General features: G+C 38.4%; 1 protein-coding gene across 1 annotated transcript in view; it reads left to right on the top strand.

Annotated features, from left to right (window-relative positions):
- The first annotated feature begins 1317 nt into the window (after positions 1-1317).
- The window catches only part of LOC124122990 (carbohydrate sulfotransferase 15-like), a 50378-nt gene continuing 36134 nt past the window's right edge, over positions 1318-15561 (top strand). Inside the window, exon 1 of the mRNA XM_046486215.2 lies at positions 1318-1365. Within this exon, the coding sequence (XP_046342171.2) occupies positions 1352-1365 (14 nt within the window). The 5' untranslated portion in view covers positions 1318-1351. The remainder of the gene's footprint in view (positions 1366-15561) is intronic.

A 15561-nucleotide genomic window follows, 5' to 3' on the forward strand; every position in this document is an offset into this window, starting at 1 on the left:
CAGACTGATTTAGTTCACGGTTATCAAGCTGATATTGAAGGCCTTAATATGGGGTTCATCCAATCATTGCTTAACTCTATCAAGTCGCTTGTATAGGTTTTCGATGGAACGTGGATGATGGACGTTACTGAACTCCTGGGTATGAGTATTTGCTTTTTGATTGGAAATCCAATCCTGTGTATTTTAATATAATTTGTCGGTTGTTTATTGATTTTGTGTGGTAATTTATTGATTTCACAATCTAATTCTGTTCATACAGATTTCCGGGTTTCAATTTTGGAATCAACAATTAACAATTGTCAACAGTTGTGCTAACTTTGAAACAATTAAATACAAATGTTCATAAACTGAAAAGCCACCATTAACAAGCTACGGAACACAACTTAGAGTCTAAACCAAGATTGTCTATGTTCTCTAAGGTGAAGTGAGGTGAAATTGGGTTGAACGTTGCGTCCAAGATTATTGCACTCTTATAGCGACGTCCAGGTTCTCTAAGAGTATCTGTCACGTATGTGTTTAGTGCATTTGGATCGTGTGATTTAGCCCCATGTGGCAACATTGAATCATTGAATCAGTATATTAATTCGTCTTTGTGACATATGTCCCTGTTAACGGGTGCTCTGCTAGACTGCAGGTTGTTTATAAGTACATGAAAAAAAGATATTGTAGGAAGTTTGGTACTATTATTTACAATAATATGATGAGTTGCATAAACACGGCGGCAAACTCTTTGTTCTTCTGATTAAAATTACAATACAATGCCGATCACCCATGGTAGCGCTTATCGATGCTTTGGGCGACGACAATTTTTAGATCAAAGCGCTAAATCCTGACTGTTTTGATAATGATACATTATTAACAATGGTAGTGTTCGCAAACAAGAGGTTATTTATACGGATATATGCTCTCTCATTGCCACAAACGATAATAAACTCGAAAAGGAAACATTGAAAAAATGTAACATAATGCTTTATTCATGGCATTTTCTTACGGATATTCGAAATATGTACGTTTTACCTGTAATGCATTTATTTACATGAGGGTCCGACACTGTCTTGACAGAAGCGACTAGGCCTACACTGGCTACCGAGACGGTCATGGCAACACTTGACAATTTCAAACTTTATTTTTGGCAGATGTAAAGCTGGAAAGCCCTACGCCGCACCCTACCTCTCGGTTTCGAAATTATTTGTTTCAGATGGAAGCTTGAAAACTCAACACCGCTTCCAATTTTATGGGATGATTAATCCGCCCCTATCTGTCACCATCTGTCACCAAGCTATCATGCAGTAACGTACATTTATGGAGCAACGCAGACGCACATCCAGTTCACGGACAGTTGTTACATTTTATGCGTGCGGACAGGTAAGTTTTGATATAAATCCATTGAATTAGACACAGGTTTTCGCTAAAACTGTCAAATTGAAAACTTTTTTACAGGATCAATTCCACACTTGTTTTCAGGTACACTGCCTGTGTTTAACCCGGCTTTTCTCTCCCTCAAACGTATGTCATACAGAGGTTCTATAGATTGATGTTTAGTGTTCTAGTAGTTGTTTTAGCTACATTAAGAAACGGTGCATCATGGTTCTTGTTTTCGTGAACATGTTAGATATTAGCATAAGTGTTTTATACAGTTTATTCGTAATTTCACGTTTATGACACAGGCCACAGTTTAACATGGATACCCCACTAAGACACAGTATTGTGAATCCGAGGCGACCAGTTCTTGTTCTATCCCATTAATATTGAGCGCCAGGCAGGGAAAAAACGAGTGCCATCTTTTAATGGTCTCCAGGCGGGCTCTCTATCCAATAGATCAGGGAATCGGTCGAGTAAGGTAAGTAGCGGCAGGGATGAAGTGAAAAAGTTCTTCAGGTGTCCCACGTACATATATATTCATTTCTATAGATACAATCAATATATACAAACGCGCCGATAGCCAGATGTGTGGCTGAAAGGAATTATCACAGATAAGAAGGTATTTAAAAAACAATATAGTTTGATTAAATCTTATAGTTTCGTGATCAGGGAGTGATATGGTGGAGTATGTTGATCGGTATATTTTTGTCCTGACAAATTAGTTTTTGCAAAAAGCATCAAAAAGGAATTATATTAACTCAAATGAAACAAGAAAGAACTGTCATGTAAGCATTGATTACAGTGTTGGTTAAATGCACATGGTCACTTTTCTGCTGGAGATTATATCAGTTTTTCTTGGCAGAATCATGAATTTGAAATATATTTATTATTATTTATTGGTGTATCTCTTTAAAGTATCGGTGTGAAATGTAAAACGGCATACCCCTGAAACATATGTCGTATTTAATTACAATTCTCACCAAGAAATATATTTATACCTCCATTTGTTCTCAGAAAATGGGGTTAAATTTGTTATATGGAGTGGATAAACAGACTGATTTAGTCCACGGTTATCAAGCTGATATTGAAGGCCTTAATAACGGGTTCATGCAATTATTGCTTAACTCTATCAAGTCGCTTGTATAGGTTTTCGATGGAACGTGGATGATGGACGTTACTGAACTACTGGGTATGAGTAATTGCTTTTTGATTGGAAATCTAATCCTGTGTATTTCAATATAATTTGTTGGTTGTTTATTGATCTTGCTATTCGATATATGTGCATTTTACCTGTAACGCATTTACTTCCATGAGGGCCCAACACTGTCTTGACAGAAGCGACTAGGCCTACACTGGCTACCGAGACGGTCATGGTAACACTTGACAATTCATCTTTCGAACTTTATTTTTGGAACTTTTTTGAAGATGTAATGCTTGAAAGCCCTACGCCGCATCCTACTTCTCGGTTTCGAAATAATGTGCTTTAGATGGAAGCGCGAAAACTCCTCACTGCTTCCAACTTCTTACTTCAGTACACCATTTTCGAAGGATGGAGGCTCGAAGCTCTACTTCGCGTCTCACTTGCCACTTCCGTAAATATGTTTAGGAAGCATACAATATGATGATAAAACAGAGGCAATGATAATCGCTCCACCCTCCAATATAAAACTCAGCAAACCCACCTCACAATTGGAAATCCTTGATGCCTTTTTCCTCACCTTGTCAAAAACCTTGGTGTTTTTATTGACTCCTCCCTAACTATGGAAACACACGTAAAGTCCTTCGGTGCTCGATTAAAGTGAATGAGATGTTTAGAATACTACCTGCATGAGTTTCATAATATATGAATTATAAAGATATAACACAAAACATTTCATCAAGACCTTGGTTTATTTAAAATGACTTAACCATTATTGTAATTAATGCGCATGACGTCTATGTATGCTAACAACTGTCGACTGATATGTGAATAACTGGGCTATGTTCTATCGTACAAATACCAACTATGACTCGTGTCCTCGGAATGTATTTCTCTATTGAATGCAGCAATTCAAATTACGAAATGTTATAACTGTTGAGTTACATACCAGATTAATGACATTGGAGTGGTGTTATCATCCTTTAATAATATGCAATGATATTAGTTGTAGTTTGCGTGTTATAACCATGTTGTAACCACATACCCGTTTACATATGTTGAAGTGTTTAAAATTCTTACAAGCATAACTAAGTATTTCAGTTTCAAATATATATACATCAATATCCGTTCATATATATATGTAGCCTACTTCACATAGATTATGATCAAATGGTCCGCTAACAGTACATTTGGCTAAAACTTGTTGATACAACCTATCTTGATTAAGTTTAATGAAAAGGCATATTTTTTTTTTAAATGTTCAGTATACACTTGGGAACATGGGTTCGCATCTTCCCTTTTTGTCAACCCCCTCTCAAGCCAACCCACCCTTCTTCCAAAATACCTGAAACGCCCCTGATCATTTTTAAGTATGAACAATTTGATACTTGCTTCAAGTACACCTTCACTAAAACAAGTAATGGCACGTGATCAACCCCCGGCAGGCACTGAGCACCCATAAATGAAATGTGTCAATCATTAGATTAGTGTAATGAGTTGGCAAAAAGCGGTAAGCTAACCACGCGTACTATCAATAGAACCAGTTGAGAGCAATTGCCCTTCGTAAACAAGAATGTAGGCCGTAAACCCCCATGTTTCTCATTTTAAAAAGAGGGGCGGTGGGGTAGTCCAGTGGTTAAAGCGTTCGCTCGTCACACACAATACCCGGGTTCAATTCCCCACATGGATCCATTGTGTGAAGCTCATTTCGGGGAATCCCCCGCCGTGATAGTGCGGGAATTTTGATAAAAGATGCATAAAACCATACTCACTCACCCACTCACCAAGTTTAAAAGACAAACGCCTCCGTAGTTTTAGATTTTGCAATTTATGACACGCCGTGATATAACTGGAATACTGTTAAATGTGGCGTTAAATCCAACTCACTCACTCACTCATTTCAGCAAGTCACGATGAAGTTCAAGTTATGGATGTTAATCATAATGGTTCTTTGTGTTTCGCTGTGGCTTGTGACTCGGCATGGCATTCCAAGCGAATATAAGGAAATCAGCAAGCACCCGTTTTCACATGGATATGTACCAGAAGCAAACAGAGTAGACGACACGTCAGTGAAACTTGGCATTCAGTGTGTGGGAGCAGGACCAAATGAGGCAGAAGATCTGTTCTGTATGGTATGTTAAGAGTTTGCTTCGTTACTGCAATCACCTGAGGAAACGTGTCGATATTAAGAATTATGAGTTGTTTTGTACACCACATTGTCCACTTTCGCCATTATTGGCAACGTCACCATAGAAATTGGTGAGTGAGTGAGTGAGTGAGTTAAGTTTTAAGTCACATCGGCAATATTTCAGCCATATCGTGACTATCAAGGGTTAAATATAATACCCATAGAAATTATATTATCAAAATCTTTGATGTATACATTTTACACGAATGTATTTTACCATACAATATTCTTAAGAGTATGACCTTGAGTTCATACTGTCTTCTCACACAATTAACAGTTGCATTCTTATTTAAGAGCTAAGTAATGTTTCTTTCCGGACAATGTCTCAACATCAAGAAACTTTTGGCACACACATTGAACGTTAATTGAAGAGATGTATTTCTCTACCTGCTATATAAAGGACATTTAATGGCGATTGTCAAATCGTTGGTAGCGTGGTTAGAAATTAGAAGTTATGTTATCACTCCAAGCCCTTTTGATAACATTTTATAGTCGGAATAAAGAGCAGTTGGTGATTTAGAAGAAAATCTTGTTGATAGGCCGAAGAAGTGTATGTTTCAGGTTTGCAATGTTACCGGGTTTTCAATGTTCACAGTGTAATGTGCTGTGAGTCAACGAAGAGGATACCGCCTTTTGTGTTAAAAAACATAAATGAAGTGCTGTTTTTTTTAATACTGAGTATTATATCACAGGAAAGACCCCAATATCTGCCAGACTTTAAGAACCCCTGCTGGTACGCAAAAGAAGACGGGAAGTTACGCCTCAAGTGTATACCTTACTTCCATCTTCTGGGTGTGTGCAAATCGGGGACCACCGACCTCGCCTATCGCATAAGGGCCCACGAAGACGTCCTCGGATGCAATGATTGTCTCGGAAAGAAGGAATGTTTTTACTGGTGTCGTAGAAGATATGGTAATGCTGTCATTACGTTAATACCACTGTAATTGTGTACGGATGAGTGAACGACTGAAAAGGATTTTAAGCACACTTACAAATGGGTAGTTACAGTATTCCAAGTCTATTTACTTCCTCCTCAACTCAAATGGTGATATGGTCGTGTGCACAAAGAGTCCCAGATACAACAATGTATTTATACCAGGTAGTTATGGGACAAGAATTACGCACACAGTGTATGTTTGGTTGGTTGGTTGTTTTACGTCGCACTCAGCAATATTCCAGCTAAATGACGGTGGTCTGTAAATAATCGAGTTTTGGACAACCCTTCACCAAGTCAGCGAGCCTGACCACCCGATCCCGTTAGTCGCCTTTTACGACAAGCATAGTCACCTTTTACGGCAAGCATGGGTTGCTGAAGGCCTATTCTACCCCGGAATCTTCACGGGTCTCACGCATGGTTGACAAAGCATATTCCAGAGAAGGACTCTGTGATGACGCCGTTTCTGTATTACATTGTTGAAGTCAATTGTCATTTTTGCTTTGAGCTCCAAGACCAGAAAATATATAATATTGTATATAAAATAATATATATAATGTATAATATATAATAATATATATTATGTATAATAGTTTTCATGTAAGTCATTATTCTCAGGAATGAGAGAAAGTATCGCGTCACTCAATGCAATAACGTTATCAGTCTGATTTGAATAGACAACAGAAAGCAGGAATAAACCAATTAATATAAGTAGTAGTTGTTGACACGATGGGAAATGCAACATGATTATGCTGTGAAAAATATACTTAAAGAGAATATATCATTGATGTTTCAAATCGCTGACATTTCCACAGGTTATGAATGGTCCATGAAAGAGAGGACACCCTGCAACTTCAGCTGCTTTCAACATATGTTTGCTGACGCTGCGCAAAAGATAGAACAGACAACTACAGAAACGGGTTATCACAATATGATTACAGGTAAGTATACTAGACTATTTTTCATTAATCATTGGACAAATTGAAAATTCCAACCATCTCACGATAGGTCACAGGGGACGCAAAAGAAGGATAATTTACCTAAGCAGAGAATCCCACTGCCTCGGCCCTTACAGAAAAAAACGATTTGAATAAAATTATATCATTTGACTTAGTCTACTCCCACCTTCAATCGATTTTGTTTTACGTATAACTTGTGCTACAATTGTATTTTGATTGTTAATGTTAAAGTCATTAAATTGCAATGAGACAAAATTGCTGTTAAATGATAGCATCATGTTCCTTTATTGTTATCTTTATTCGTCCAGGTGACGCCACTCCATCAGATTTTAGCGATTTCCGAGGATGGCCAAAAATACCACAAAATGTAGGTTCAGAGAAACCAGTGGTTATGACACCCCATCTTATGAGACACGTGTATACAGATCCGAAGTTCATTCTCATCTTCAGAAATCCAACTGAAAGGTATCTACACACTGTATGTATGTTGTGTGTGCGCAAAATCTTGGTTACTTTTGTAACAGTCAGAAGAAAGATAAATGAGTTTGGGGGAAATGGTCGCATTGGCAGGGTGAGTGAAATTATTTGAATATCTAATTTTGTCTATAACATGCTCACAGTACTTGTAAGAGCGTTCATATCGATATAAACGCGCGTGTGTGTGTGTGTGTGTGTGTGTGTGTGTGTGTGTGTGTGTGTGTGTGTATGCCATTCCTACTGGTACATCACCAGTGATTCATAAACACATGCTCGTGATCAAGAACAATGCCATGATTAAGAAATGCTTTGTTGTCTTTTCAAATACACCGATATATCAAAGTGTTCACGGAACTTGAAAATCATATCCAAGTGTATTATGGCATGTGCTATGATTATGTCGCTTTTATTTAATACAAATTAGCTGGTTTATAACATCCTCACTACTCATCACTGAAAAAAGGTGAACTTCTGTACCTTTGATATGATTGCAGGTTATATTCTGACTACACGATGATGGGCGGAAGATCAGCTGAGAATTTCCACGAAGCTGTGACAAGAGATATCCAGACCGTGGAGACCTGCATGAAGAACCACACGGTGGAACAATGTCTGTACAGCCTGGACATAGCACGAACACTTCGGGTAGGAAAAGTTTGTTATTACATAAGTCTGAAGCACATTCTCACAACTGACGAAATGTTATCGCATATTACAATGTCTATTCTTCTTTCACAGACTCGAATTTTCTTAGGGTGCTATTCAGTGTATATGCGAGAATGGCTGAAAGTTTTTCCCAGACACCAGTTCCTTATCTTGCGAACAGAGGACCACGATGAAGATCCAAAATCTCAGTTAAGAAAAGTGTACAACTATTTGAAACTGAGTGAGTTTTTATCATTTTCTTTACCTTTCCGTAAACATTTTTTCCACTATAAAGCCAGATAGAGGGATGGGAAGCTCCAGGAACGGAAGTATAACGCATTTCTGTTTTATGTTTGAGATTTTTCACCTTGAAAGTTAAGCATATCACCCCCATTTCCTAAGCACATATTCCTCCTGCATAATAAATCATACCACGTTACACTGTATTTCAGATTATACTGAAGATTGGTTGAGTTTTATCGCCAATGTGCCCCATCAGCGGGTATCTCAAGAGAAGGTAAAGCAGGGTCCCATGCTTGAAAAGACACGTGTTCTGCTGGACAATTTTTACAGCACATACAAGCAGGATTTGGCAAATATGCTACAGGATAAGAGATTTCTGTGGTTGACATAACACCTACTGACAAGACAGGTGATAGAACCAATGAGCAAATAGTAAGGAATTATAAATAAATCGATGTATCAGAATCGTAAAATAACATTTTACTAAACGATTACCAATTGTTATTTAATACACTTTTTTAACTGCCGTTTTGATTGAAATGCGCCAAAGGAGTGGACAGGGGTTACAAAGTGCAACAGAGGCAACTATGGGACCTGTCAAGATATGATGGAGGGTAGCTCGCTAACATTTAGAAACGAGGGTAGTTTCTAAGTTCGATGTCATCTAAATTGTTCTGCCAGAAATCTCATTTGTGTAAAGAGCAGCAAATGGAATACCCAGAACTATGTTGCATACCTTTCGTGTACCTTTACCTAAGTGTACATTTCGACACATGTGCGCAAGAAAAGGAACTCAAATTCACAGGTTTTCGTTTTTTTATAAAATATCTAGAGGACCATCAGGTCATGGCAGCACCCTCCACTTAAGCAATTTCCATAAAAAGTGAGTGTTTCTTTGTTGCCAGACGCCACACATCAGTACTGTTATGCGACGGCGACCCGTAAACAAACCAGAAAACCAAGTGATGGACCAGAAAAATCAGTTACACGGAAGCGCAGTTACCGATTTTTAAAAACGAAAAACGATGTGTTAATTTTGAAATACGTCTGCTGTGTACAAGTGCAGAGATTCTGCTGTTTAGAAGTAATGAAAAAAACCGTTTAAGCAATATGATCGTTTTGCAACAGTAGGGAGCAGTTTTAATGTCTCGGTCCAAACCTTTCTTTTTCTTGTTGACTCAGCATAATTAATAAATGCTCCTGAGTTTATGATGAAATCCTGTGACTTCAGTCAACCAGCAGAAGCATCGACGCAATCACACGTCGTCTCATGGATGACGTCAAACGTGGGATGACATGATTTGGTCTTCGCTGCCATTATTTCTCAATACTTGTTCCAGCTTTTGTCTGCTCTTTGGAACGTGAGAACGACAACGAATTCGTCTGCGAAGTTAATCCCACAGATGTTCTATCGGATTCAAAGCCGGGGAACATGCAGTCCAGGGAAGAACATTAACATTGTGCTGATCATGATTTTGAAAATCTTGTGTCGCTCTGGGAGGATGGGGTCTGGCGTTATCGTTCTGAAGAATTATCCCCTTTGGCTGGTTCTGTAAGAAAGGGAGTACGACTGGTTGCAAAACTTGATGCCTGCACTCATTGGCAATCATATTGCCCTGAATTATCACTTAGCGCGTCTTCTCGTTGCCAAATGTCTCCCCATACCATGACGCTTCTACCACCGTATGGATGCACTTCTCGAACGCATGCTCGTGCTTAACGTTAACGTTCTCCCCGACGTCTGTAAACTCTCTGTCTACCGTCACGAAATAAACAAAACCGACTTTGACAGTTTTGAACTTGCCATCGATGGACTTGTCCTGCCCAGCGTGGTCTGGCACGTCGACGCTGTTGAGTCAAAGCCATGCTTCGGAAAGGACGATATGCTCGGAATCCTGTAGATCTTAGCCATTGACGTTGACGTGACGAATCTGTTCCGGAGATTACAATACTGGTGTCCCCTGCCGTGATATTGCTGGAATATTGCTAAAAGCGGCGTAAATCCATACTCACTCACTCACTTTTCCGGAGATGTATCGTGCGAATATATAGCGGTTTTCTTGAGCTGTTATGACACGTGGTCCACCACTTTGCGGTCTGTCTTGGGTCCCTCCTGTCAGCCTGTGTCGTAACAATTTCTCTACCGTCAGTGGGGTACATCCAAACGTTTGGAAAATATGGACTTGCGTAGCAGCCATTTGTGCCATACAAATTGCCCTCTCACTGTACATCGAAGTCAATCTGGCCATATTTTGTGTGTGCTTTTCTTAGATGTGAAAAGCTCCATTTAAGCCAATTTAAACCCGATTTCAGCACGTGCATTTCCTGCTACGAGCGGAAAACATAGTTTACACATTTTTCATGACGCCAGCTGAACGGTAACACGTATTGTGTTTTGTTGGTTTTTTTATCTGTACTTGGACGATTCTATTTAAAAGGTTTACTGTCCATTAACTATTAAATGGTTATAAAAAATGAAAAATATTAACCTTTACTTTCTTTTGCCTCTTAGCCTAGTTCATCATTATTCATGACGGGATTAGTCTCGTAAATAACTCATTTAATATTTATTCTGGAAATTTCAAACTTATACTTTTAAGTTATTTGCCCTTGACTAAGCTTTTCCGCCCTGTCTGCTGATGAATTTGAATGAAATTGTATACCTACTGAGACTAAACGGAAAATGCTTGATGAGAACAAGGCCTTACATAGAGAAATTGTCATCTGATTTTAGATTTATTTTGGTAACGAGATCTTTAGATGAGATGTGTGAGTAGAGACGACAGGCCAACATAATAGATCAGATGCTTCAGACCACTCATGAGAGTTAGAAATAGTCCCATTCGATAGTACAAACATGTCTTGGAAATACCGTTCCGACATGAAAGGATTCATATACGAATATGTCGAATGAACCAGACAGACTTGTCTTCTAAAATGAAGTGTTAAACAGTATCAAGGATGTATATTTTTAATAAAAATGTGAACTTGTCTTGTCGTTAATATTCCTGGGGAAATACTTTCAAGCCGATGTATATTCATGCCACCAAGAACACTGCAATTACATAAAACAGGTATCAAACACCTTTACATAACTTTCTTCCACACATAAAGCATACACTGCTTTTGTAAAACACTTAAACTTAAGATTCCAAGAAATAAAACAGTATGTGAGGTGAGGTGAAACTGGGTTTAACGTCGCGTGCAAGATTATTGCACTTATATGGCGACGTGCATGCACGTGAGTGTGTGTTTGGCTGCTTGTACTAATCCAGACTGATCATGATGCCGATTTACAGTGCTAGCTCACTGAGATACCATGCCGCAGTTTGACATGAATACCCCAATCAGACACAGTATACTTGTTTTAGCCCCTTAATGGCGAGCGCCAGACAGGGTAACAAACAGTACCATCTTTTAACGTCTTTTGGTATGACGCGGCCGGGGATCGAACCCCGAACCTTCCGATCTCCAGGCGGACACTCTACCACTTAACCACGGAGGCGGTTAAAACAGTATGTAGATACTCCATGGCCAGTTGTTTTGTCAAGATGTGTCCATAACGGTATCGGGAAGGTTCAGTACTTCAAAAAGTTTCAATTTTGACGATAAGTGACCAAAATTATGTCGGATGCAAATTCCTAGTTTGACTTGTACCAAATGGACAATTGACTTGTCTTCGCGTGTGTTTGTGATTGATACGACCGATGTTGAAGGATACGCTCACCTTTTTGAGAACACGAGGTATAATCATTATTTGAAAGTTATTCATAAACACATGCTTATGACAGAGTTGGAACCTTACACTGACTCCGCTTTCAGAGGTTTCTTTATTTATAAACGGGCTTTTTAAGTGACATCGTATCCTTACAGTGTGGATCGTTGGTAATTCTATCACACAATAGTTCGCCTGGTCCAGATGTGTTGTATTGTACTGTATGCCAATCAACGCCCACTTACTGGCCATGACAGTACGCTTTTAACTTTACATGTTTTATTTGATCACCAGTAAGAAATATACACATTTACTGTCTTCTCGCTTGCAAATGACGTGTTCACATTCAATTACATATGTTTATGTGTAACTTAACATACATTACATGTCTAAACACTCTGGTCACATACATACATTAAACATATTCATTGAGTATTGATGGACAAACTTAAGCCGATTCATATATACTGAACAAAACACTTCAGGTATCGGGAATATTTTTGGGGAAAGTTTTTGTTGTGAAGACTGAGCACACAATTTCCAAAGTATCCTAAAAATGATTCATGATCCTAACCTGTTTTTGTCTGGACAAAAATGGAGAGACCATTAGTGTTGCTCAATTTTTATAATGTCGAGTGCATGTGCTTCAACATAAAAATTCCTCTCCTGGTATCCTCGTGGTATCATTGCAACTACTTTATGTAAGGTAAGAGCCATTCATTTAGCGCATATCACTGCAAACACGAAAACGTAGTTTTTTTCCGTATATGGTCATTGGACGGAAAAACGACTAAAAATTCATTAAAATTGATTAATTGGCGAGCGTCTAGAAAGTGTCCGGAAAAGGGTCGCGTTTTTCAAGCGTAAAATGGACGGAAAAACGATGCTTTTTGCCCCGCCTTGTACAACTGTTAACGGCCAATGAGATGGCGCTGGTCCCACGACGCACGTGATGCCTAAGGCTTCCTTTCGGAAGCATTAGGTTTCGTATTTCTGGCATGCCTTGCTCTAGTATCTGTCGCGCGTAGTGCAGCGAGATTTGCTGATAAGCCAGTTTTAGGACACGTAACATGTTAAAGGAATTCAGACACGCGCCAAGAAGTCATAAACCAAACCATGTTACCAAGTTTATTGTGATAACATATCCCTCCGCTATGCACAGTTACCTCTATCGGATAATGGGTTGTGTTTCATTTGGTTATAACAGTAACTATTTATTTATGTGAAGTTTACAAGATATACGGCTTTTCCATTGGACGAGAGGTCGGTCACATGACGTTTTTCACGTGACTGTATTCTTGAAATGACATAAACACTGACCACTTCCACATTTCTGGGGAAAACCCTGGGAATTTCCTGGTACATGTACGAATTCATACAGAAGCGTTGTTTCTCGTCATTTAGACCCTTTAATTTTGAACTTAGCGTCTTAGCTTACTCTGGGATAAGTCAGAGAGTTTGGTTGCAAAGCCCGTTTAAGGATACCCTCGCTACAACCCATCCTAGAGAAATAAAAACGAAAAAAAACAAAACATCCAAAACATCCAAACTATCGTAGTGACAATCTACAGCAATCTATGAGTTTACCTTAGTATCTATTTGACACATCTTTACAATCACCTTTCAATGATCGGCCAATTGATCAGTGATGACAAAGGCTTGAAATAACCACAGGTTTATTAACAACTTCGGAAATATCTCCCGTCACGTTTATCGTGTCGGCCATTTTGACGTATTGAACTTGATGTAAATGTATTACGATGCTCTCTCATTGTGACTGACTTACTGAGGCAATTCTTTAACAGATCTTCTCATCTACTGAGGATATTGTTTGGAATTCATTTCTTATAAACAGACTAAAAGGGATGTTCCTCGCTTTGGGGTAACTATTTTATTCCGGGATGGCCTATTAAAGCTAGTAGTAAGTGAAGGCACCCTGCGTGTATATGATCTGTTATTATATGTGTTTAAATTACTGTTTTGGGCGTTAATAAAATACACTGACGCAAGTATATTCTAATCAAATCAACTGGATAATTGAAGCAGCCTGGTTCCCCGGGTATGCTGCGCTGGCGATACACTGACCCAGGCAATGCCTGCACAATGGCCGCCTCCACTAGACGAACAAACATGGCGGACACGCCATGTATTTACTATAGAAAAACGCTAGAACGGGTGGTTAAATATTTTTCTTAGCATTTTCATGAATGCTCTTGCAATGTCTATGTCACGAGAATAACGTCCGTTGTTACTTTTAGTGAAGGAAAACATTATTTAAGCTGTTTCGAGACTCGAAAGTGTTCGTCACATCGGTAAAATGTAAACAATGACACACACCACATTTTCAACAGCGATATGTGCGTTAATATTTCGTGTCAGCTCACTGTTATCACGAAATCGTATACATGATACGATCTCCATTTTGTAAATTTGATCAAGTAAATATCGCCGATTATGCCCCGTATTTTCCCATTGTGAAATGGTGGTTTAGCGGAATTATTGAACGCCCAGTATCCTTAACAATCGTGTTAATGATAGGGTCTGTCATTGGTTCCGATATTTGGCCTCTGGATTTTATTCACATGAAAATCAATTTTTTTGACATTTGTTTTCTTATTACACAATGAAATTAATCATAAATATAACTAATAATTTTGGAATCATATTGGATTAATTTCAGTCTAGTGTTTCTGAACTAGATCTATGTGTGTTCTTGTTAAAATGTCGGGTCTGAATGGGATAATAATAAAGAATATGATCATAATTAATTTGGTACAGTGGCATACACATCCATGAGTATTCTATATGATGCAATATAGCCACTGGGGAATCCGTGTACAGAACAACATAAAGAACTGTGCATACCATTATTATTGAAAAATAGTTATGATTATAATTACCATGTTAGATGAAATATCTGTGTACGAAATTATCTACAAATAAACGACTCAATAAAAGAAGTTAAGTTACATTATTGTTCAAGCAAAGGACAAAAACCCAGCATGATCATAAAGGACCACTCGCTGATTAGGTTCTTGTTTACTTTGGAGCAGAGTTGGCCATGTTAGATGATATAACCAAAAGCCAGGCGCTCCGGCGGGGGACTAACTGGTCTTGTTATTGTGTGGTATGAGCTGTGACGTAGACCCAAGAGAATAATGTAAAAAATGAGACCAACTCAAGTCTATAATGATTGGGAAAGTCTAGATTTCAACAGCTCTAGTCTGAAATTAAGAATTGTTCTGTGCTCCTTTTTAATTGCATTTTTTTCATTTTGTAGACATGGATAGACCAACCAGGAAAGAAATTGATGGAATATTAATATATCACATGTTACCACTGATCCAGTCAAATGCATCACATAATAATATATTAGTATTTAATATTACGACATTTGATTATTAGGGCATGATCATGTACATGTTCACTGTAGTAATATACATACTAGTCAACTTGATTATATTTTTATTATAGTGTAGCGCGGCATCAACGATTACTATATCATCCTCACTTGTCATTGATGTATTGACATCGAACAATGCACGACAATTCGAAAGTCTTATTTGAGCTATAAATAGCTTCAGTAGGGACAGTGCATGTGTCAGTACAATTTTCGCAGTTAAAAATATCCATCTACAAAATATAATCTGAAGCAGGCAAGAACAATATTTTTTTATTAACGCTTACTTTCATGGATAGAATTGAGGCAATCTAGGCTTGACAAATAGTTCTAGACTTGAGTTGGATTCCTTTTAAATTTATTCTCTATGGACTGGGAGACGTACAAGAGCGACAGTATCGCATGGAGAACTGGAGAACTGGGTCAGTGTAATCGGATATGTTGTTGAGTTTCGGGTTTGGGCTGTTTGTTGAATAGGGCTCACGAACATGGGCACAATG

The sequence above is a fragment of the Haliotis rufescens genome, unplaced genomic scaffold (genome assembly GCF_023055435.1).
Source record: "Haliotis rufescens isolate VD_foot unplaced genomic scaffold, xgHalRufe1.0.p SCAF_5, whole genome shotgun sequence".
In the NCBI taxonomy this organism is placed as follows: Eukaryota; Metazoa; Mollusca; class Gastropoda; order Lepetellida; family Haliotidae; genus Haliotis; species Haliotis rufescens.